Source organism: Panthera uncia, chromosome D2, assembly GCF_023721935.1.
Source record: "Panthera uncia isolate 11264 chromosome D2, Puncia_PCG_1.0, whole genome shotgun sequence".
NCBI classification, from domain to species: domain Eukaryota; kingdom Metazoa; phylum Chordata; class Mammalia; order Carnivora; family Felidae; genus Panthera; species Panthera uncia.
The window spans coordinates 59116961-59141132 of NC_064818.1; the positions used below are offsets into that span (position 1 = coordinate 59116961).

The following is a 24172-nucleotide window of genomic DNA, read 5'->3' on the forward strand; positions in this document are numbered from 1 at the left end:
ATCTTCGGGATTTTTTTCTCCTCCAGGGACCCATGGACCTAGCAGGGTTTGGTCAGTGTGATTAAGAAGCAGCCTTTATGTGTGTCTTTCCCATTTCCCAAACTTTCCTGGGTGTGTGTTAGAAATGCAGATTCCTAGGTCCTACCCCTTTAGCAAGTATGGAATGGGGCCCAGGAATATATATACTTTCAGCAAGAATATGAGAGAAATCTTAAAAAAAAAAATTTTTTTTAATGTTTATTTTTGAAGGAGAGAGAGGGTGTGAGCGGCGGAGGGGCAGAGAAAGCGGGAGACACAGAATCCGAAATGGGCTTCAGTCTCTGAGCTGTCAGCACAGAGCCTAACCTGGGGCTTGAACTCATGAACTGTGAGATCATGACCTGGGCCGAAGTCAGACACTTAACTGACTGAGCCACCCAGGCCCCCTTGAGAGAAATCTTTTTTGATTATTGAGGTAAAATTGGTATCATAATATATACGTTTCAGGTGTACAGTCTTATAATTTGATATTTGTGTATCAAAGTGATCACCACCATAAATCTAGTTACCATTCAGCACCATATACTTGAGATCTTTCCCTCATTTTACCCAACCCCTAACCCCTCCCACCTTTGGTAACCATCAGTCTGTTCTCTGTATGAGTTTGTTTTTATTTATTTTGTTTTTTAGATTTCACATATAAGTGAAATCATACTGCATTTGTCTTTCCCTGTGATTTATTTCACTTAGTATAATACCCTCAATGTATGTTGTTGCAAATAGCAAGATTTCCTCTTTTTTTTTTTTTTTTTTCCCTAATGACCGAAGACTATTCTATTGTGTTTCCATATCTTGGCTATTGTAAATAACACTTTTGCAAATATAGGAATGCATATATCTTTTCAAATTAGTGTTTTTGTGTTCTTTGGCTAAATACCCAGAAATGGAATAGTTGGGTATACAGTGGTTCTATTTTTGATTTTTTGAGGAATCTCCATACTGTTTTCCATGGTGTCTGCACCAAGTTGCCTTCCCACCAACAGTGTAGGAGGGTTCTTTCCTCCACATCTTCTCCAATACTTGTTATTTCTTGTCTTTTTGGGAATAGCCGTTGTAACAGGTGTGAGCTGATATTTCATTGTGATTTTGATTTGCATTGCTCTGATAATTAGTGATGTTGAACATCTTTTCATGTGCCCGTTGGCCCTCTGTATGCCTTCTTTGGAAAAACGTCTATTCAGATTCTCTTGCCCATTTTTTAATTGGGTTGTCTGGCTTTTTGTTGTTGTTACTGAATAGTGTGAGTTCTTTATATATTTTGGATATGTGGATATTAAAGCCTAATCAGGTAAGTGCTTTGCAGGGGCCCCAGGTGGCTCAGGTGGTTAAGTGTCAGACTTGATTTCAGCTCAGGTCTTGATCTGAGGGTCATGAGTTCAAGCCCTGCCTTGGGCTCCATGTTGGGAGTGGAGTCTACTTAAAAAAAAAAAAGAAAAACAAAAAAAGTAAGTGATTTGCAAATATCCTCTTTCACTGAATAGGTTGCCTTTTTGTTTTGTTGGTTTCCTTCACACTGCTGAAGCTTTTTCGTTTGTAGTCCCATTTGTTTATTTTTGCTTTTGTTTACCTTGCCTTTGGGGTCAGATCCAAAATTAAAAACAAATCACTAAAACCAATGTCAAAGAGCTTGTCACCTTTTCTTCTCGGAATTTCATTCAAGTCTTTAATCCATTTTGAGTTAATTTTTGTGCATGGTGTAAGATGGTGGCTTAGTTTCATTCATTTGTATGTAGCTGTCCAGTTTTCCCAACACCATTCATTGAAGAGACTGTCCTTTCCACATTGTATAATCTTGGTTCCTTTGTCCTAAATTAATTAACCATATATGTGTGGGTTCATTTCTGGGTTCTCTATTCCATTCCTTTGATCGATGTGCCTTTTTCACGCGATTACCTATTGTTTTGATTACTATAGCTTTGTGGCACAGGGAGGAGATTCTTACAACTCGGGAAAGGTGGGGAAAACTGCTTCCCTATAACCCTCCCCACCTCTGGCACAGCCTTTGGGGTTTGCAGACCTGGAAGCCTTGCAGGGTACCCATGTGGCCGGCAGGTGGTGCCACCTTACCATAAGCGGCAGAGTGAGAGCATTTTCCCCCCTAGGGAGAAGTGAGGCTCCAGAAAAAGCTGGTCGATAGGTGCTGGGGCCACCGAGCCACCGCTTATCCTGGGCCGAGCGGCGCGCACAAGTAGAAGAGAGTGGCGCGGCCGCTGTCCCGGCTTTTCAGGCAAATGTGCAGTTTAAGCCCTTCCTAGTCGGTTTTTCGCGCTCCGGGGGCAGCCCTCTCCGCACGAGCTTTGGGCACTGCGGGAGCTTGCAATGCAGAGCAGCGAAAACGGACCGCCTAGCGCCCCAGGATATTAGCCCAACACTGCCTACCCAGGCGCGGGCATCTACTACCGAGGCCCCTCAGGGAGTACCAGACCCACAGACGGCCCCTTTTCATTGGCAGCCAGTCTGAGGGCCCCGCCCCCTTTCGTACAGCTCTCATCTGTGACTGGCTCTCGGGCTCTAGCTGGCCACACCTCCTCCCCTCGCACATACACAAGAGTCACGCGCCTTTCAGTTGGAAACTTGGCGTGCTGAGGGGGACGGTGGCCTTCACTGCCCCACCCACTTACCTTGTCATTGGTCCGCGGCTCCCCTCATGGCCACGCCCCCATTCCTGCCCCCTGGCTGGGAGGGCAGGCACACGTTCGTGATTGGCTGCCCTGCCTGCCTCTCGCGGGAGCCGCTGGCGCTTCCCCCTCCCTTCTCCCCCTCCCTCGAGTGTCCAGGTTCCTCAGCTAGCCCAGGCCGAGTCAGTGTCAGTCAGGGAGCCGGACTGCCGAACGGTGTGTGCGGACGCTCCGCTGCAATCTCGCCCAGGGACCGGTGCCTGCGCTCGCGCCGCCGGGTGGGAAGGATGAAGCCGCAGCTGGAGCAGCCACCCTATGATTGGCTGTGGCGCTTGTGAACCCGAAGTAAAGATGGCGGGCGGGCAGGCAGCCGCCGCACTGCCCACTTGGAAGATGGCGGCGCGCCGCAGCCTCAGCGCCCGCGGCCGGGGGGTCCTGCAGGCGGCGGCCGGGCGGCTGCTGCCGCTGCTACTGCTGAGCTGCTGCTGCGGCGCGGGCGGCTGCGCAGCAGCGGGCGAGAACGAGGAGACGGTGATCATCGGCTTGCGGCTGGAGGACACGAACGACGTGTCGTTCATGGAAGGGGGGGCGCTGCGAGTGAGCGAGCGGACCCGGGTCAAGCTGCGGGTGTACGGGCAGAACATCAACAACGAGACGTGGTCCCGCATCGCCTTCACCGAGCACGAGCGGCGGCGCCACAGCCCGGGCGAGCGCGGGCTGGGGGGTCCCGCGCCGCCAGAGCCGGACAGCGGCCCCCAGCGCTGCGGCATCCGCACCTCAGATATCATCATCTTGCCCCACATCATTCTCAACCGCCGTACATCGGGCATCATTGAGATCGAGATCAAACCGCTGCGCAAGATGGAGAAGAGCAAGTCCTATTACCTGTGCACATCGCTCTCCACGCCAGCCCTGGGCGCCGGCGGCCCGGGGTCCGCAAGTGGCGCCGTCGGGGCCAAGGGCGGCTCCGGGGTGGCCGGGCTCCCGCCGCCCCCGTGGGCCGAGACCACCTGGATTTATCACGACGGCGAGGACACCAAGATGATAGTGGGCGAGGAGAAGAAGTTTCTGCTGCCCTTCTGGCTGCAGGTGATCTTCATTTCGCTGCTCCTGTGCTTGTCGGGCATGTTCAGCGGCCTCAACCTGGGGCTGATGGCCCTGGACCCGATGGAGCTGCGCATCGTGCAGAACTGCGGCACCGAGAAGGAGAAGAATTACGCCAAGCGCATCGAGCCCGTGCGCAGGCAGGGCAACTACCTGCTGTGCTCACTGCTGCTGGGCAACGTGCTGGTCAACACCACGCTCACGATCCTGCTCGACGACATCGCCGGCTCCGGCCTCGTGGCGGTGGTGGTCTCCACCATCGGCATCGTCATCTTCGGGGAAATCGTGCCCCAGGCCATCTGCTCCCGGCACGGCCTGGCTGTAGGGGCCAACACCATCTTCCTCACCAAGTTTTTCATGATGATGACCTTCCCCGCTTCTTACCCGGTTAGCAAGCTGCTGGACTGCGTCCTGGGCCAGGAGATAGGTACTGTCTATAACCGGGAAAAACTGCTGGAGATGCTCCGGGTCACCGACCCCTACAACGACCTCGTTAAGGAGGAGCTGAACATCATCCAAGGGGCGCTGGAGCTCCGCACCAAGACAGTGGAGGACGTGATGACTCCGCTCCGGGACTGCTTCATGATCACCGGCGAAGCCATTCTGGACTTCAACACCATGTCGGAGATCATGGAGAGCGGCTACACTCGTATTCCAGTGTTTGAGGGGGAGCGCTCCAACATCGTGGACCTCCTCTTTGTCAAAGACTTGGCCTTCGTGGATCCAGATGACTGTACTCCCCTGAAAACCATCACTAAATTTTATAACCACCCCTTGCACTTTGTTTTCAATGACACCAAGTTGGACGCTATGCTGGAAGAATTTAAGAAAGGTGGGAAATTTTGGTATCTTTCATTGGCTTGCTCTTTCTCTCTCCATCCTCCTCCCTACTTGAGCCCTCTACCCTCAGACCAACCCCCCAAGGCGATTTGACCGGAATTTCTCCTCTCTCTTAATTGCAAAGTTGAAAGGGTGGCATGGATTTGGGGATGGATTGAACTAGGAAGCGCTTGTAGGTTTTTTAAAAGCCCAAGACTACCGTCATTCTCTTGTTCACATTTCAAAACGCAGGCTTTCGATTTTCTGTGCATGATACTGCCGTCCCTCTGGGCTTGAGGGGTTTGCGGCATTCATCACCGGGGTTCTAAATGGGTAGATTCAAGTAAGGGCCAGCTAATGCCATGCTGTGCCATCTGGTTGACATGTACTTATCTCAGGCATTTGGAAAACATTTGAATAGCCTTTCTAAACTCAACACAGTCTTTTTCCTCCTCCTTAAACATTCACCGATGTTTCAGAGATTGGAAGTGCATTTTCAGTTTTTGTTCCCGGTTGTCTGGCCAGCTGTGGGGCAGATTGAGGTCTGCCTTTGAGGATAGGGGATGGGGTCAGCCAGGTATCACCAAAAAGATTCAGTCATTTGGATGCAACTTACTTAGCTAGGAAAGAGGGTTTTTTAAAAAGTAAAGTTAGTTACTAATATGTAACTTGGAAAGACTAGAGGTAAGTTAAACTTTTATGAGGCTATCTTGCCTGGCTTTCTTCACTGTTTGTTTATATTCATCTGACGAATAAAATTTCCCAAACCACATGTGGTTTGGGCGGAAATCTTGAACCTTTAACAATGGGATGACTCCCTCTATTGTGGTTTATTTATTTCTCCAGTTTTTCTGGTTTAAAAGTGTTCTTTTTAACCTTGATCTCTTGATATTTTAAGTTGAAGTGTTTCTTCCCAGTCAGTGTTTACTATCCTAGAGGGAGTTTTAACATGGAAGAGAAGCGCACAGTCTGATGTGCTCACCTTTCTTGCGTGATGGTATTTTTTGTTTGTTTGACCATTGTAATGAACCGGCAAATAGCACCTTATACTGTTGTTACCGACATTCTGTCTTTAAAGAGAGTTTCCAGTAAATAACATGGTTTTTTGAAGACCAAGGGCTGCCGAACTGTTTCAATGCTATGGTGCTAGTGCAGGTATGAAAATGTGTATGTAACCTTTAATGACCTGATAGTCCTCAAAACTAAGTTTTCCTTCTGCAGATAGAATTTTGAGCCCTCATAGCGATCTCTCCACTGAAAAAGGCCATGTGTAGGTGGTGACAGCTCACTGGACGTGGTGATCTGAACATCCCCAGAGCGCGTGTGGTTGCCCTAATTCCATTTGCCGGGCTGAATGGTGTCCTCTCTGGAACGGGATCACATTGCAGTAATTTTCAGATAAAGGAATAGAGCAGAATGTGCCTCAGAGATGGGTAATTTGCATTTAAAAGCAGAGGGAGATTCTTCTGGATTCTTAAACAGTAAAAAGAAAATGTCCATTATCTCTAGGTGACAGAGCTTCTTTTCGGGGGTGTCATTATCCCTTCACTGCTGAGTTGTTAATTAGAGCATCTGACCAATCTCTTCTTTCATTTTGCGGTAACATCTCTAGTACAGAAAGATACCTTGCAGTGCTTGAAAATGCCTCTGAAATACTTAATTTTCTTCCTATGGCTAAATTTTGCAACATTGAGACTTAATAATTTATTCTGTGGTTTTTTTTTTTATTTGAAATTTTTGCACATCTGCTGATGGATTGAAACACCAGTGTGTCCTCCCTGCTGAAGCCTTTCTTCACTAATGTATCTTTTTTTTTTTTTCCCTTGGAGGCTTTAGCGCTTCACCTTACAACTCATTGATCTTGCTCCTACCCCAAAATTTCAAAATTTGCATTATTTTGAAACCTGTTTTTGGTTGTCCTTGAGCAATATTCCTACTTATTCCCTGTGGTTTATTATTTCAGGAGGAACCTTTTCTCCCCAACGTTACCTCTCACAGTACCTTTAGATAACAGAATTCCTAGTATTTTCCCATGCGTTTTTGAAAAATAGTGCACAGGACTTTATTTTTGTCCTTAACCAGAGTGATGTATTTGGTTAAGAAGAGAGTACAGGTTAAAGGTATGCCTAAGTCAGTGGCATATTTGGAAGAGCAGGCTAAGACAGTTGGTTGCCAATGGGAAATTTCGGCCATAGTCTTAAAAGGATAGAGTGGGTGTTTGTTACTTACACGGTAGGAACAACTTACTTTTCACCTTCCCTTTCTTGATCTTTTTTTTTGAGGAGTTTGGCCGCTTTCACCTTACTAACAGCTGTGTTAGTTCTTTCTTCCCTCTGAGTTAAAATATTTCACCAGATACTGTTTTCTTTATTTTCTAATTCAGTTTGAAATAACGTGAACAGTTAACCTTTATTGTTTTTTTTCTCCATTGAATAATGGTGTGTGGGATGGTCTGAAGCCTTTTTCTTCCTCTTTTTCCCTCTTTCTCCTAACAATACCAACCGCAACTCCCAAACTGTTAGGTCATTAGTCCAGATCTCATTGAAAATTGCCCTTCCCAACTAAGAACGTCTGCACTGAAGTCTTTCCTTACTAGAGCTGTACATCATTGGTGGGAGTTATGCTTTACTGAGGAGAAGTAAGGTTCTCAATGTGAAAAGAAATGAAAAGCTACCTTTATAGAAGTGTATGTGAATGTCTTCTTTCTACTGATGAGAACTTTTTGCCTGGCCACCTAGAAACTCTTAGCTTTCCTTGAGGTTGGAAGACAGTAATTACATTAATTTTAGAGTTAGCTTATTATTTATTTACTGTGCCAGGTACAGGGCTGAATGGTTTACCTGAATTACCTTGTTTAAATCTCATAATGGCCGAGCAGAGCATTTTCTCCATTTTGCAAATGAAGAAATTGAGGCTTAGGTTACAAGATTTGTTCAAGGTCACACAGCAATTTGTTGATTTGGGTTTTAACTCAGGTCTGTGTGACAGCCAGACTCGGGCTCTTAGCCACCCTATGCTTAACCATTACGCTGGTCCCCTTGATTCTGATCTTACATTTCTGTTTTGAGTGTGAAGTTTGCTTTTTTGTCAAAACACTTTGCTTCAGAGCTTGTTGGGCAACAGACACAGAAATGTATTTAAACATATACGTGGCTTTTAATCTCTTGCTTCTGTGATGTTGTACATAACAGTTGGCTTTCCCACTTGCCATTAAAACAAAATCAGTTTTTTGGCCCGTGTGACCCTAAATCTAAAGAATTCTATTTCCATACAAAGCATCGAGTTTCATTTTGAAAATGTTTTATACTGCAATAATATGCTAGTTATACATTATAATGGACTTAATGGAATACTCTACAGCTGTTTCTCTAATAGCTGAACTATATAGTCATGTTTCATTCTTGTTTCTTATCTGCTTCTGTTGCAAGAATGACTCAAACTCAGTTTCGTGGTTTAATCTTGATTTTATTTGCAGTTTTGTAAATGCCATCTGTATAATAATTAATTGCTAGTGTGCGTCGTTTACAACCCTGCCCCTCTGTGCTCCTTGCAGTCTTTCTCTTTCTGTTTTGTTACTTTCATAGTTACTTATAAGCCTAAATAAGAGAATAAAAGTGAACCTTATGAGGAGATTATGAGAATTCCAGAAAAACTGAAGCAAAATAGTTCAGAGGGAAGAAAAGCTAAATTGAAGGTTGCTACCTTTGTATGCCGAAAGGACATAAGGGGTTCTCCATTGACCTGACCAAACCTTCCTTATAAGACATCGTGAACACTTGGCCACTCAGTTGACTGTACTGGGGTTGAATATGAAGAATTAGTAACCGGTTATTGTTGTTTTGTTTTGTTTTTTCCTTTTGCTTTGTCACCTTTGCATTCCAGTACTGCAGAGAATGCAGTTTAATAGCTCCTAGGGACTTAGCCAGGCTTCCGTGTAGCTTTTTCTTAGCTGGGAGCAGGTAGCATCACCAGGTAATGCTCTTGCAGGGCAAGAGTAGAGTGTAACGTGTAGTTTTCACTTAAAACTTTAGCTTAAGCAATTCTCTCTTCCTCTAACACAAGTCTTGCCATATCGGTGTGCTGAGAGTTTAATGTTGAAAACGTTTTCTTCACCCAAGAAAGTGTTCTGCTTGCCTAGAATGGAGGAGGATGTTTTTATTCGTGTTTAAAGGTATGAATGATGTCAGGGATGGGTGGGTGGATATGTTTGCTTCTTTGATCTTGTATGTTTATTAATTTTGTACAGTAACAATGTTAAACTATTATAATTTTGTGTGTTTTTAGATCATCAGTCTGAAATATCCAGATAGCATAGAATCGGAGGTGGAAGGCAGGCAGCTTGAGGATTGTCTCCTCCAGTGTTTGTGAAACTTACCAAATGATAAGAACTACTTGAGTCACTTTTTTTTTGTTTATTTATTTATTTTGAGAGCGAGAGAGAGCGAGAGAGAGAGAGAGCGAGCGCATGAGCAGGGGAGGGTCAGAGAGAGAGGGAGAAAGAGTCCCAAGCAGGTTCCGCACTGAAGCGTGGAGCCCAACGTGGGGCTCGAACTGAACCATGAGATCATGACCTGAGCCGCAACCACGAGTTGGATACTTAACTGACTGAGCCACTCAGGCACCCCTGGATCACTTATTAAGAATAAGGTCCTAGGCCTCACTCAGAGATATCCTGAACCAAAATCTAGGGAAGGAGCTTTGGAATGCATATTGTTAACAGTTACCCTGTGATTAGGTGAATTTCTAAAACGTTGGTCTAGTCAACCTTGTAAATAGGGAAAGTAAACCCTGAGAAGGAAAGAAAGTTAAGTGACTTGCTTAGGGCTACCCACCTAGTCAGTAGCATCAACATGACCAGAATCCACGTTCCTGTTTCTAGACTGGAGTGCTTCCCACTCCATCTGGCAGGCCTTCTGGTCCCAAGTTAAAGGTATTCTGGTCAGAGTTAAAGGTGGCTGCATCCTTGAAAAAGCAAATATTCAGGTTTGCCATTGGTTTTTGCCCTGTGATGTTGATGTCAATATTTTTTGACATCCTGGATTCAAGCCATCTTTGGTAGGCATTTTGTTACACAGAAAATAAATCTGAACGTGTGAGCTCATTTTATGTTAATTTATTGCTTTGTTTGATTTTTTTTTATGTTTATTTTTTGAGAGAGAAAGAGAGAAAGAGAGACAGAGACAAAGTGCAAGTGGGGGAGGGGCAGAGAGAGAGGGAGACACAGAATCCGAGGCAGGCTCCAGGCTCTGAGCTGCCAGCACAGAGTCAGATGCAAGGCTCGAACCCACGAACCGTGAGATCATGACCTGAGCCAAACTCAGATGCTCAACCAACTGAGCCACCCAGGTGCCCCACTTTGATTGAGTTTTTAACTCTGCTGAGGTCAGACTAGGAGAGTACTTTAAGAAATGGGTATTGGAGCACCTCGGTGGCTCATTCAGTTGAGTGTCCAAATCTCGATTTCTGCTCAGGTTGCGATCTCACAGTTGGTGGGATCATGACCTGCAATGGGCTTCGTGCTGATGGCGTGGAGCCTGCTTGGGATTAGTGCGCTCTCTCTCTCTCTCTCTCTCTCTCTGCCCCTCCCCCACTTGCACCTGTGCTCTCTCCTTCTCTCAAAATAAATAAAAACTGAAGTAAAAAAAAAGAAATGGGTATTGAGATTGCTTCAAGTCTCACTAGTTAAATATAAGGTGTTTCTTTTGAGTTAACTCATTTTGGATATCCATGAATGATGTGTTTTCTTCTATGAGAGTAATGAAGATTGGATTTGGGACTTTAGGGTGAAACTTTTTTGGCTCTTTTAACTTTTGTTCACAGTATAGGTCTGTAAATTTCCCATTGAAATATTCATCAAGGCACTTGAGGTATGCGTCGCATTCATGCATCTATCTGTCCTCTGTGTCCTTTTTTAATTTTTTTTAAAAATAATATAAGTTAAGTTCTTACAGAAAATCATGCCTGTTTTGAGAAGGTTATTTGTGATAATAGGACCATGGAACTTTTTAGGCCAGGAGACACTGTAAGTGAATACTAGCTCTCATTTAGTATGGTTTGGACAAAACATGGAAGGACCTCATTCTGCTTTTTCTCTTGGTTTTTGTGGGGATTACACACTACCTGCCTCTCCTCACAAAAGGCCCAGAATTATTTACATTTTGAAACATTCCAAACTACTGGGAGGGACCAGTTAATATTAATTATTAGCAAATCTAAACATAGTTTAAAATATCATTAACCAGGAAAACCCACAAAATAGACTGAGCCAACCTAATATTTATGGTTTTATTTGTTCTTTAAATACTTAGACTTTAAAAAACAAACCTCTGGAATCCAATTAGATATTTACTTTAGTTCTGTTTAAAGTAGTATATTTCTTTCTAAGGGGCCCTATCTTCTAAACGCATATATGTAACTGGTAGTAAACTTCCATTCCAGTAAGTTTTGCTTGGAATATAAAGAATGTTTATTAAACTCAATACATGGAAATGGATGACTAGGATTGAATACGATTTATTTTAGTATTATCTGTTCACCTGTTTTTTCTCCAAACACAAACCAGAAATCCTGATCCTACCAACATTGAAAAAGAGAGACACCAGGGGTGCTGGCTGGATCTCTGGATTGTGAGTTTGAGCCCCACGTTGGGGTGTAGAGATTACGTAAAAAAAAATATATATAAAATCTTAAAACAAGAAAAAGAGAGACACTAAGAAGTATTCTTTCTTTCAACAGCACATACGCTGGCAACTCTGGAATGCTTATGCAGAGGGAATTTAGGGGTAGCACACTTTGGAAGGGGGAACTGGGGGACTAATAACAAGCACCCACTGTACATGATATGCTTATTAGGTTGGCTTAGGGGTTGATGGGGATAATGGGGGTGCTGAGTCTTCCCCTGTTTTATATTAGTGCTACCACTGATTGTAAACACTGCTGTAATGATGGGGAACTCCTCATTTCTTCATACTTAACCACCTCCCGCCCTTGCTGTCAGACCTAGGTGGGAATATTTCTGTCTCTGAATTTACATCCTGCGGGGAAGATACCACTTGCTAATGCAAAGGTTAAGAAAAATGTTCTCTTCCTGGATCTACTTTGGACAAGTAACTTACTCTCTTTAAGCCTCTGTTTTTTCCACAGTAAAATGGGAGATTTTCTGACTCATAAGGTGCTTAGTAAGAATTAATGTGGTAATGAATGTAAAAATGCTTCTAGTGGCACCTGGCACTTAGTGCTCAGTTAACCATTATTTTTGTCATGATGATTCTGTAGACTCTTCATCGTTCTTGGTCTTTCTCTCGACTGGGTAGTGCCAGTCAGGAGACACCTTGAGCCATCTGTGCTCATAGTTGTTATGGATGACCAAATCTTGAAAGGAGCTCATCATCGTAGGTTTGTTTGTTTGTGTGTTAGTTTTTTTATTGTGATTGAATTCCAGGCTCTGTCTCTTTTCTAACAGTTGCTGTTACTGGGCAAGATAGCCACGTGTGTACATATTTTGAAGGAAAACAGAACAATCAATTACACGTTCTACCCTCCGTAGAGTAAGCACACTGAATTAAAAAATGTCTCCATCCTGGCTAGTATCAAAAAGACAGGAAATAACAAGTGTTGGTGAGGATGTGGAGAAAAACGAACCTGTGTGCACTCTTGGTGGGAATGCAAATTGATGTGGCCTCTGTGAAAAACAGTATGGAAGGTCCTCAAAAAATTAACAAGGGAATTTCCATATAATCCAGTAATTCCACTACGGAGTAGTTACCCAAAGAAAATGAAAACACTAATTTGAAAGATATAAGCACTCCTATGTTTATTGCAACATTATTTACAGTAGCTAATATGGAAGTAGCCCGTGTGTCCATCGGTAGATGAATAGATAAAGGAGACATACATACAATGGACTGTTACTTAGCCATAAAAAAGAATGAAATTTTGCCATTTGCAACAACCTGGATGGATTTGCTAAGTGAAATAAGTCAGTCAGGGAAAGACGAATACCATACGGTTTCACTTACATGTTGAATCTAAAAAAGAAAACAAATGAACAAACAAACAAACAAACAAAAAAGCAGGAATAGAGCCATAAAGACAGAGAAGAAACTGGTGGTTGCCAGAGGGGAGGGGGCTGAAGGGGGAAGGCAAAATGGGCAGAGGGGAGTGGGAGGTATAGGCTTCCAGTTATGGAATGAATGAGTCACAGAGATAATAGGTACAGCTCAGGGAACGTAGTCAGTGGTATTGTGATGGCATTGTATAGTGACAGATGGTAGCTACACTTGTGGGGAGCGTAGCGTTATGTATAGTTGTCAAATCACTGTGTTGTACACCTGAAACTAATGTAATGTGTGTCAACTATAATAATAATAATAATAATAAAAATCTTCATTCTCTTCGACTAAGTGACCAAAAAAGACAGCAAAGTTTATGAGATAGAACAAGTGCTCGTGGATTTTAGAAACCCTTGAATGACTGAAGTTTGAGGACTTTAAGGAAGATCTCAAATTAGTTTGATAAAATCTTTTCATATTGATTGTATCAAAAGCATTAAAAAATGGTAATGTCTAGCATAGCAAATTTTTGTTGCTTAGTGCAGTGCAAATTTGTAGTACTTTTTGGAAGGCAACCAGAAGTCATTACAATGTCCTACCTTATGGTTCAGTAATTAGCCCCCTCCCCCCGAAACCTTAAATTCAGTAGTATAATTCAAGAGAAGAAAAAAGCTATGTTGGCTTTTCATGTTGCTCGTGTATTGCAACGTTATCTACAAAGAGTGAAAAATTGGAAATAAATGTCTAACACTTCAAGGCAGAGCTTGGAGGGAAGGAGTTAAGAAATTTTTAGATGTAAACTAATTATAACCATTTAATGATAACGGTGAAGGCCACACAGCAATATGGGAAAATTTACATTGATTATTTTGCATGGATTATAGGCATACAAAAATATTCAGGTGTACAGACTGAAACAGAACATGGAAAAAGGGAGAATAGTTGATGTTTTAGGATAGGGTGATAATAGCCAGTCTTTGCAAAAAATCTCATTGTTAGCTTTGTACAATAACAGTAGCTGGAAAAATTCAATTCTGCTGAACATTATGAATCTTGATACTGGGAAAACTAACCTTTGCTCATATTAGGGAAATCATATTATTCCATTTCTCCTGAGGGACATTTTACTGCTGAAGCAATGGTTAAAGGTTTTTTGTTTTTTTTTTAAATTGCGATATAATTCACATAGCGTATAACTTGGTGGTTTTTCGTGCATTCACAAGGTTGTGCAGCCATTACCACTGTCTACTTCCAGAACATTTTCATTACTCCAGAAAGAAACCCTGTACCTGTTAGCAGTCACTCTCCATTCCCCATTCCTTACATTCCCTGGAAACCATTACTCTATTTTCTGTCTCTAGGGCTTCGCCTGTTCTATACATTTCACTTAATTGAAATCATACACAGTGTGGCCTTTTGTGTCTAAGCTTCTTTCACTTAGCATAATGTTTTCAACGTTTCATCCATGTTGTAGCATGTATCAGTATTTAATTCCTTTTGTAGTCAAATAATATTCCATATTATGGATGTACACTGTATTTTTTTCATCCATTTATCACTTGTGGACATTTAGGCTGTTTCTGCCTTTTGACTATTATAAATAATTTGCTGTGAATATTGGTATACATGTTTTTGTGTCAACGTATGTTTTCATTTCTCTTGTGTAGATACATAGGAGCAGGATTGATGGGTCAAATGGTAACTCTATTTTCAACTGTTTGAGAAACTGCCAAATTGTTTTCCAGAGTGGATGTACCATTTTACATTCCCACCAACAATGTATTAGGGTTCCAGTTTCTCCATATCTTTGCCAACCCTTGTTACTATATTGAATAATTTTTTAAAATTATTATAGTCACCCAAGTAGGTGTGAAATAGTATCTCATTGTGGTTTTGATTTGCATTTCCCTAATGTCTAATGGTGTTGAGCATCTCTTTGTATGTTTATTGGCCCTTTGCATATCTTCAGGTCCTTTGCCCATTTTTAAGTTGGATTATTTGTCTTTATTATTGACTTGTAAGAATTCTTTATTCTGAATACTGTATCATATATACTTATCAGATATATGATTTGCAAATATTTTTTTTCTCATTCTGTGAGGTGTCTTTTCATTTTCTTGGTAGTAACCTTTAAAGCAGAAAAATTTCTAATTTTGATGTCCAGTTTATCCCTTTTTTCTCTTGTTGTTTTGTTTTTATTGTCACATCTAAGAAACCATTGCCTAATCCAAGGTCATGAGGATTTATGACTCTATTTTTGTCTAAGATTTTAATAGTTTTAGCTCTCATATTTGGGTTTTTAATCCATTTTGAGTTAATTTTTGTATATGGTCCGAGGTAGGGGTCTAACTTCCTCTTTTTGTATGTTGATATCAAGTAGTTCCAGTACCATTTGTTGAAAAGACTGTTTTTTCTTCATTGAATTGTCTTAGCATCCTTGTCACAAGTCATTTAACCATAAACATGAGATTTATTTCTGGACTCTAATGTCTGTTCCACTGATCCATACAGATCATAAGGAAGACATATGTCAGTGACACACTGTTTTGGTTCTTGTAGCTTTGTAGTAAGTTTGGATATTGGGAAGTAGGAATTTCTTCAACTTTGTTCTTTTCCATGATAGTTTTGGTTGTCGGGATACCTTACATTTCTTTCTTTCTTTCTTTTTTTAAGTTTAGTTGTCGATTTTGAGAGATAGCGAGAGTGAGGGAGGGGCAGAGAGAGAGAGAGAGAGAGGGAGAGGGAGAATCTTAAGCAGGCTCTCGGCTCACAGCAGATCATCTGAGATCAAGAGTCAGATGCTTAACCAACTGAGCCACCCATACACCCCAGATCCCTTACATTTCCATACGAATTTTTCATAGATCGTGTCTGTTTCTGCATAAAGGCAGCTGGAATTTTGATAGAGATTGCATTGAATCAGTAGATCAATTTTGGGAGTATTGCTGTGTATTAAGTCTTCCACCCATGAATATGTGATGTCTTTCCATTTATTTAGGTCTTCTTTAATTTCCTTCAACAATGTTTTGTGTATTTACAATCTTTTTATTAAAACACTTAGGGGGCACCTGGGTGGCTTAGTCGGTTAAATGTCTGACTTCAGCTCAGGTCATGATCTCAGTGTTCATGAGTTTGAGTCCCATGTCGGGCTCTGTGCTGACAGCTCAGAGCCTGGAGCCTGCTTCGGATTCTGTGTCTCCCTCTCTTTCTGCCCCTCCCCTGCTCATGCTCTCTCTCTCTCTCTCAAAAATAAATAAACATTAAAAAAATTTAAAACATTTAGGAATAAATTTAACTTTTTGATGCTATTGTAAATAGAATTGTTTTATTTATTTAATTTTTAAGATTATTCATTGCTAAAAATAGAAATATGGTTCGTTTTTGATCTTGTGTCCTGCAACTTTGCTGAACTCATTTATGAGGTGACAGATTGCTCTTAAAATATATAAAAGTGCTTTTTAAAAAACATGTGAGTGTTTTGGGGTTATTTTATGTTTGTTTCATTTGATTGTAGTGAATTTTATATTTTTAAAATTTTAGGCATATTGATTAATTTATTTATTCTTTCTATAATTTATTTATTTTTTTATAATTTACATCCAAGTTAGTTAGCACAGGGTACAACAGTGATTTCAGGAGTAAATTCCTTAAGCTCCTTACCCATTTAGCCCATCCCCCCTCCCACAACCCTTCCAGCAACCTCTGTTTGTTCTCTATATTTAAGAGTCTCTTATGTTTTGTCCCCCTCCCTGTTTTTATATTATTTTTGCTTCCCTTCCCTTACGTTCCCTTCCCTTTTGTATCTTAAACTCCTCATATGAGTGAAGTCATATGGTATGTCTTTCTCTGACTAATTTCACCTAGCATAATACCTTCTAGTTCCATCCACGTAGTTGCAAATGGCAAGATTTCATTCTTTTTGATTGCCGAGTAATACTCCATTGCATATATATATATACCACATTTTATTTATCCATTCATCCATCAATGTACATTTGGGCTCTTTCCATACTTTGGCTACTGTCGATAGTACTGCTATAAACATTGGGGTGCATGTGTCCCTTCGAAACAGCACATCTATATCCCTTGGATAAATACCTAGTAGTGCAATTGCTCGGTTGTAGGGTAGTTCTATTTTTAATTTTTCAGGAACCTCCATACTGTTTTTCAGAGTGGCTGTCCAGTTTGCATTCCCAAAAGTTTTAGGCATTTTTATTTGCCACTTTCATATATATAGAGTGAAGAATCCACTATCGGTTATTGACAATGTCATTCTCTAGAAAATTTGGTAAGAGAGGAACTTTTCTATTTCAGATTAGATATAGGAAATAAAAAGGCTGTACGAGATGTGTCAAAGAGACCAAAATACAGCTGGCTGGAGTTTTGGAGTTTAAAAGTTAATCTGCCTGATATTTAGAGTAGCTTTGTATCAGATTTGGGATTTGGGCTAGGAGGTGAGTACAGAAAAGACTGTGTTTGCTTAATATCTAAAGGGCTTTGTAGTGCCTTTCTTTTCCAGGCCATTTTACCAAGGGTTTCCTTTGGGTCATTTTTAAAGACTAGAGAGAACCTTGGCATATGGTCACTCTGCATTTCATATTGCCATCATTAGTATAAACCTTGAGGTTTTTGGGTACCAGGTAACCAGAAAAAAGAAAATGAAACTCTCTCTCTCTCTCTTTCTTTCTTTCTTTCTTTTTCTTTTTTTTTTTTTTTGGTGTTGGGGGTGGGGTGAGGGGCTGGTAATCTGAGAGGGAGAATGTTTTCCCATGCTAGCAAAGACAGACTGAGGGCATCATCTGATCTTTATGGGAGTGTGCAAAGCCTCAGTTTTTCCATTTGCCCATCTGCAATCGTAAAAACAATGTGCTGACTCAACTTGGAGCCTCTGCAGACTGGCATTTGGGGCTTAGGCGGCCCGGAGAATCATGCAAGAGATGGAAATATTTGAGCAGGTTCGGAGAGGTAATATTGAAAACAGCTAGAACAAGATAGCATGCTTGCTCATCTCCTTCAGGATTTGCTTCCTTTCGCCACGAGTATAACTCCTTGATTTAAGGCGTGGCAGGAATAATTTGGTCTCTGCAGAGCTGATTTCTGAGCAGAGAGATTTTTCTTGCTCCAGGGATTATTAAACTTCAGGGGCATGGGATTGGTTGGGGGTGGGGGGTGAGTTTCTGCTGCGAGCAAGTCAGTAAAATATTTTTATGATCCTAGTGTGTGGGCCACTTAGGTTTTTTTCTTTAAAATTTTTATTTCCTTGCTCCTATATATATACATTTACCTGCCAAGAATAGAAGAACATTTGTCAAAATGTTAACTAGCAATGACTGCCTCTTGATGGTGAGTTTTAGGGGAGGAAGTATATTTTTCGGTGTTGCATCCTGTTTTTTTTTTAAGCATGTATTTTGTAATGTCTTGGAGGGAGATAAAATCCATTAAAATGTTACTAAAAGTAAGCTTCGTAACTTGAACCACTGATGTAGTTATTTTTTAAAACATTTTTAAAGTTCATTTATTTTGAGAGAGAGAAAGAGAATGAGTGGGGGAGGGGCAGAGAGAAGGAGAGAGTATCCCAAGCAGGCCCTACACTGTCAGTGCAGAGCCCAACATGGGCTCGAACCCATGAACCGTGAAATCATGACCTGAGCTGAAACCAAGAGTTGGACACTTAACTGACCGAGCCACCCAGGTGCCCCAAACTGATGTAGTTCTTAAGTGATATTCAGTATATTTGGGTGAAATTCATACTTTTTTTTCTAATGTTTGTTTACTTTTGAGAGAGAGGGTGCACACAAGTGGAGGAGGGGTAGAGAGAAAGGGGGCAGGGGATCAGAGAGCTGGATCCAGAGCTCGAACTCATGAACTGTGAGATCATGACCTGAGCCAAAATCAAGAGTCAGATGCTCTATGGACTGAGCCCCCAGGTGCCCCAGAAATGCAGAGTGTTTTGTCATAACGCAATCCTGCTGTCAGTGTTGCCATTTTCCCCCTTCATCAAAATCCTTAGCATTTGGGGTGAAAGATGAATAGCATTTTAAAGCTCACAAGATGTGTGTGTGTGTGTGTGTGTGTGTGTGTGTGTTGTGCTCGCACACATGTGTGTGCACAACAGCTTAGTAAAATTAACTTTGTGTGTGAAAAAACAATTTAAGTGTTTGAGTCACATTTGTTTTCAAAACATGTTATGAGGTGACGAAATACATTTTGCCTATTTGTATGTGGACTGCCCGGAATGATACTTCCTTGGTTGCCCTTATGAAATCAGAGATTGGTGAAGGAGTTGAGTTTCAGCAAGATTTGTGCTTTTAGCATAAATCTGGAATCTCAAAACACTTCTCATCTGGAGATTGATTCTGGAAACTGATGCTTCCTTTTATATGTAGAAATCATCACTGTGGATCCAGCAATGCTTGTTAAAAGGAGACAAAAGAATAAAAGGAATGTTTTGGAATCACTCATGCTTGAAGCTCAGTCATTTCCAATCTGACACATTTTGCTAAAATAAAATAAAAAGACATTTTAACTTCGATGAGGATCAGGTTTTTTTGTTTGTTTGCTTGTTCGATTATACTATAAAATAGAACACCTATTATACATCATTTATCTCAGACAGATAAAAAGATGTGATTTTCTTTCTTTTTCTGAATGTATACTGAAACTTTATAGAGTAAGTTAGCTGTCATTTAGGTGTCTTTCCTAAACCTGTTTTTATGGTATTTTATTTTTTATTTTTAAAGACTTTATTTTTTTGTATGTTTATTTTTATATTTGAGGAGGGTGCAGAGAGAGAGGGAGAAAGAGAGAGAGAATCCCAAGCAGGCTCCATGCTGTCAGTGCAGAGCCCGATGTGGGGCTCAAACCCACAAACCTTGAAATCAAGAGTCAGCCGCTTAACCACTTAACCCACTGAGTCACTCAGGTACCTGTTGAAGACTTTATTTTCAAGTAATCTCTATACCCAGCATGGGACTTGAACTCCCAACCCTGAGATAAGGGTCACATGCTGTTCCGACTGAGCCAGCCAGGCACTCCCTAAAGTCTGACATAAAATAATGATGGGTTTTGCCCCTACTCCTTTTACCGAACACTGCCCAAGAAAATGAAGTATTTTAGGAAGGGAGATTGATGTTTGCTTTACTTGCAAAGAGTATTGCTCTTAAATAGTACCATGCATAGTAGACAAATTTATTATTTACTCAGTTCCTTGATATTTAAAAAAACATAAAAGTTTTGGCAGAGTTACTCTGCAGAGAAGCTTATCACTTGACAGAAAACTTCCAGCCAGCATTTAAGCACAAGCCTCTCAAATATGAATGGACAGCCAGACATCTCTGGATGTTTGAGAAGAGCCTCCAATCGTTTCATAGAGAGACTAAACAAACAGAAAAAAGAACCTTAATTGACTTAAGCTGGTTTAGCTCACATTACCTAAAATCCAACAAACCGGCAGTTATTACTATGGGTATTAGTTTCTTTGTGACCTCTTAAGGCCACTTACCAAACCAGCAATTAGTAGCAAACGTGAAGATCTATGGCAGATAGTATTTTCTTATTTTAATTTTAGGGCTTTTTGATAAACTGGTAAGATGAAAGTTACATTTAAGGAAGATCAGCTTGGCAGAGGTATGCTTGATAAAATAGACAAAGTAAGGAAACCCATCTTGGAAGTTTCACAGTAATCAAGATGGACAGATTGATGTGATTTATTCATTCAAAGTGCAGGGGCACATGGCTGGCTCAGTCAGTGGAACATGCGACTCTTGATCTTAGGGTCATGAGTTTGAGCCCCACATTGGGCGTGGAGCCTACTTAAAAAAAATAAATGAAATATTTTAAAAATGCATTTATGGAGCATCTAAAACATAACAGGCACTGAACAAGGCATAAATAAAAGGAACCAAGGGCAGGAGTAGTAGCAGTAGAAATAGAAAAAAAATAAGAGGAATTTTCAAATTATGTCAATTAAATTTGGTAACAAGATACGGGGGGTAAAGAGAAGAAAGTGATATGTATTGCGAGTCAAGAGCAGGAGATACATCTAATTCATCTTCACATTCCACATAGTCATTTTAGATGTTGCTCAAAAAATGCTTCTGGATTAAAGAGGAGTCATGTTTTCTAAAGATGGAAAAAGACCACAGAAGGCAGAGATAAAGACAAAATCTTGGGGAATGCTCAATTAGAAATGGAAGGAAGATTGGGGCGCCTGGGGGCTCCGTCGGTTAAGTGTCCAACTTTGGCTCAGGTCATGATCTTGCAGTTTGTGGGTTCGAGCCCTGTGTCGGGCTCTGTGCTGATAGCTCAGAGCCTGGAGCCTGCTTCAGATTCTGTGTCTCCCTCTCTCTCTGCCCTTCCCCTGCTCACTCTCTCTCTCTCTCTCTCAAAAATGAATGAACATTTAAAAAAAAGAAGAAGAAGAAGAAATGGAAGAAAAAAATCAGGAACCTTCCTTCCTTTGGATGTCAGAGAGGCTGTCTGCGGTCTTTCTATCTGAAGTTTCAGTCCATCCCCTGCAATACTTATCTGCTTTCCCTTTATTTTTTTCTTCCTTTGCCCTGTACTGTATCCTTTGCTTCCTTATTACATTAAAAAAAATGTGTTTTTTTGGCCTGCCTCTCTCACCAGAACATATGCTCCATGAAGGCAGGGACTTGTGTCTGTCTTGTCCCCTGCTGTATTCCAGGGCCCACAGAAGGGCCTGGCACATAGGTGCTCAATAAATATTGTTGAATGATTGAAAGGAATATTATTGATGGTGGGGTGTGAGGCACGTACTCTTCTATAATATTGATGGTGGTGTTGATTGATATAATCTTCCTAGGCAGTGCTGAAGCATCGGGTGCTTCTCATGTGTCCTTTCCTCTCCTAGCTCCCCTTTCAGTAATCTCGCGGGAACTAATCACGCAAAACTTAAAACACAGAGGTGCTGGTGTAAATGTATTTAATTTTTTAAACTTTTATTAATTTTTAAAAATTGTGGTAAATACACATGACATAAAATTTACCATTTTAACCATTTTTATGTGTACAGTTCATTAATGGTCAGTATATTCACATTGTTGTATAAACCAATCTCCACAAGTCTTTTCATCTTGCAGAAGTGTAGCTCTGTACCCGTTGAGCAAGCAACGTCTCCCCACTCCCCCTCCTCCCTGGCCCTGGCAACCACCGTTCATTCTATTTTGTCTCAGAATTTGACTACACTAGATACATCATATGAGTGGAATCATACAGTATTTGTCTTTTGTGACGAGCTTATTTCACTTAGCATAATGTTCTCAAGGTTCAGCCACGTTGTAGCGTGTGTGAGACTATTCTTCCCCTTTAAGACTAAACAATAGTGCATTTATATATATACTATCTTTTTATTTAAAAATTTTTAAAATGTTTATTTATTTTGAGAGAGAGAGGGACAGAGCGTGAGCAGGGGAGGGGCAGAGAGAGAGGGAGACACAGGATCCGAAGCAGGCTCCAGGCTCCAAGCTGTCAGCACAGAGCCGGACGCAGGGCTCGAACTCATGGACCGTGAAATCATCACCTGAGCCAAAGTCGGATGCTTAACTGACGGAGCCACCCAGGCGGCCCCTACTATCTTTTAAAATCCATTCGTCCATCAGCGGACACTTGGGTTCCTTCCACCTTTTGATGGTTGTGAATAATGCAGCTAAGCATGTGGGCATGCAAATGTCTGTTCAGATCCCTGCTGTCAGTTCTTTGGGGCATATACCCAGATGCGCACTGGAGGAATCTTAGGGTTTTTCTAGTTTTAATTTTTTGAGGAACTGAATTTTTTTAATAGCAAAAAATGATAAACAATCTAGTAATCCGGTATTGAGGAATGGTTAAGCAAATCTAGATATGCACATAGGATGTAACCATTTGGAGTAACGTGTGTTTTTTAGATTTGTGGTTTGTTTGTTTTTTTCAGGCATCTCTACATCCAACGTAGGGCTCGAACTCATGATCAAGAGTTGCATCCTCTTCCAGCTGAGCCAGCCAGGCGCTCCTAGAGTAACTTCTATAAAGTTTTTGTAATAACATGGGGAAATGGTCATTTTTTTTTAATTTTATTTTTTTTAAGTTTACATCCAGATTAGTTAGCATATAGTGCAACAATGATTTCAGGAGTAGATTCCTTAATGCCCCTTACCCATTTAGCCCATCCCCTTTCCCACAACCCCTCCCGTAACCCTCTGTTTGTTCTCCATATTTAAGAGTCTCTTCTGTTTTGTCCCCCTCCCTGTTTTTATATTATTTTTGTTTCCCTTCCCTTATGTTCATCTGTTTTGTCTTTTAAAGTCCTCATATGAGTCAAGTCGTATGATTTTTGTCTTTCTCTGACTAATTTCACTTAGCATAATACCCTCCAGTTCCATCCACGTAGTTGCAAATGGCAAGATTTCATTCTTTTTGATTGCCGAGTAATACTCCATTGTATATATATTTTTACCACATCTTCCTTATCCATTCATCCATTGATGGTCATTTGGGCTCTTTCCATACTTTGACTATTGTTGATAGTGCTGCTATAAACATTGGGGTGCATGTGTCCCTTCGAAACAGCACACCTGTATCCCTTGGATAAATACCTAGTAGTGCAATTGCAGGGTGGTAGGGTAGTTCTATTTTTAGTTTTTTGAGGAACTCCATACTGTTTTCAGGAGTGGCTGCACCAGCTTGCATTCCCACCAACAATGCAAAAGAGATCCTCTTTCTTCTCATCCTCGCCAACATCTGTTGTTGCCTGAGTTGTTAATGTTAGCCATTCTGACAGGTGTGAGATGGCATCTCATTGTGGTTTTGATTTGTATTTCCCTGATGATGAGTGATGTTGAGCATTTTTTCATGTGTCATTTGGCCATCTGGATGTCTTCTTTGGAGAAGTGTCTATTCATGTCTTTTGCCCATTTCTTCACCGGATTATTTATTTTTTGGGTGTTGAGTTTGTTAAGTTCTTTATAGATTTTGGACACTAACCCTTTATCTGTTATGTCATTTGTAAATATCTTCTCCCGTTCTGTCAGTTGCCTTTTCGTTTTGCTGATTGTTTCCTTCACTGTGCAGAAGCTTTTTATTTTGATGAGGTCCCAGTAGTTCATTTGGGGAAATGGTCATTTTAAGCGAAAAAAGCAACAGGGTCTCAATGATATTTTGAAAGCTACAGAAAAAAATGGTAGGAAATACACCAAAATGTTAATGATAAAGATGAGATGATTTTTATATTTACCTTTTAAAAAATTCTTATATTTTGCTGTTTTTGTATTTTCTAAATTACGCAGGCATCACTTTTATTATTTAGAGGAAAAATATGGAAAGCCCCCAAGAGTCCCCATTGCCTACAGTATAGGACCCAGGCCTTTCAGAGTCTGGCTGTAGCCCATATGTGTACCTTCTGTCAAAAAGGGCTAATCTCATAACTGCATATGTGTAACATATGAATATATAGGTACATGTGTATGTCTATGTCACCATACTTGTGTTTATGTGTACACGTGCCGTGGCCAGTACTTCTGCTCACGTTCCTGTCCTAAGGGACAC

The 24172-nt window shown here is 41.2% G+C and overlaps 1 protein-coding gene across 3 annotated transcripts in view; it reads left to right on the forward strand.

Annotated features, from left to right (window-relative positions):
• The first annotated feature begins 2614 nt into the window (after positions 1-2614).
• The window catches only part of CNNM2 (cyclin and CBS domain divalent metal cation transport mediator 2), a 143292-nt gene continuing 121734 nt past the window's right edge, over positions 2615-24172 (forward strand). For 2 of the 3 annotated variants that reach the window (XM_049645657.1, XM_049645658.1), the window contains exon 1: positions 2782-4593. In XM_049645657.1, the coding sequence (XP_049501614.1) occupies positions 2973-4593 (1621 nt within the window). In that variant the 5' untranslated portion in view covers positions 2782-2972. Of the gene's footprint in view, positions 4594-24172 lie in introns of all 3 variants that reach the window. The other variant, XM_049645659.1, reaches the window with a different exon arrangement.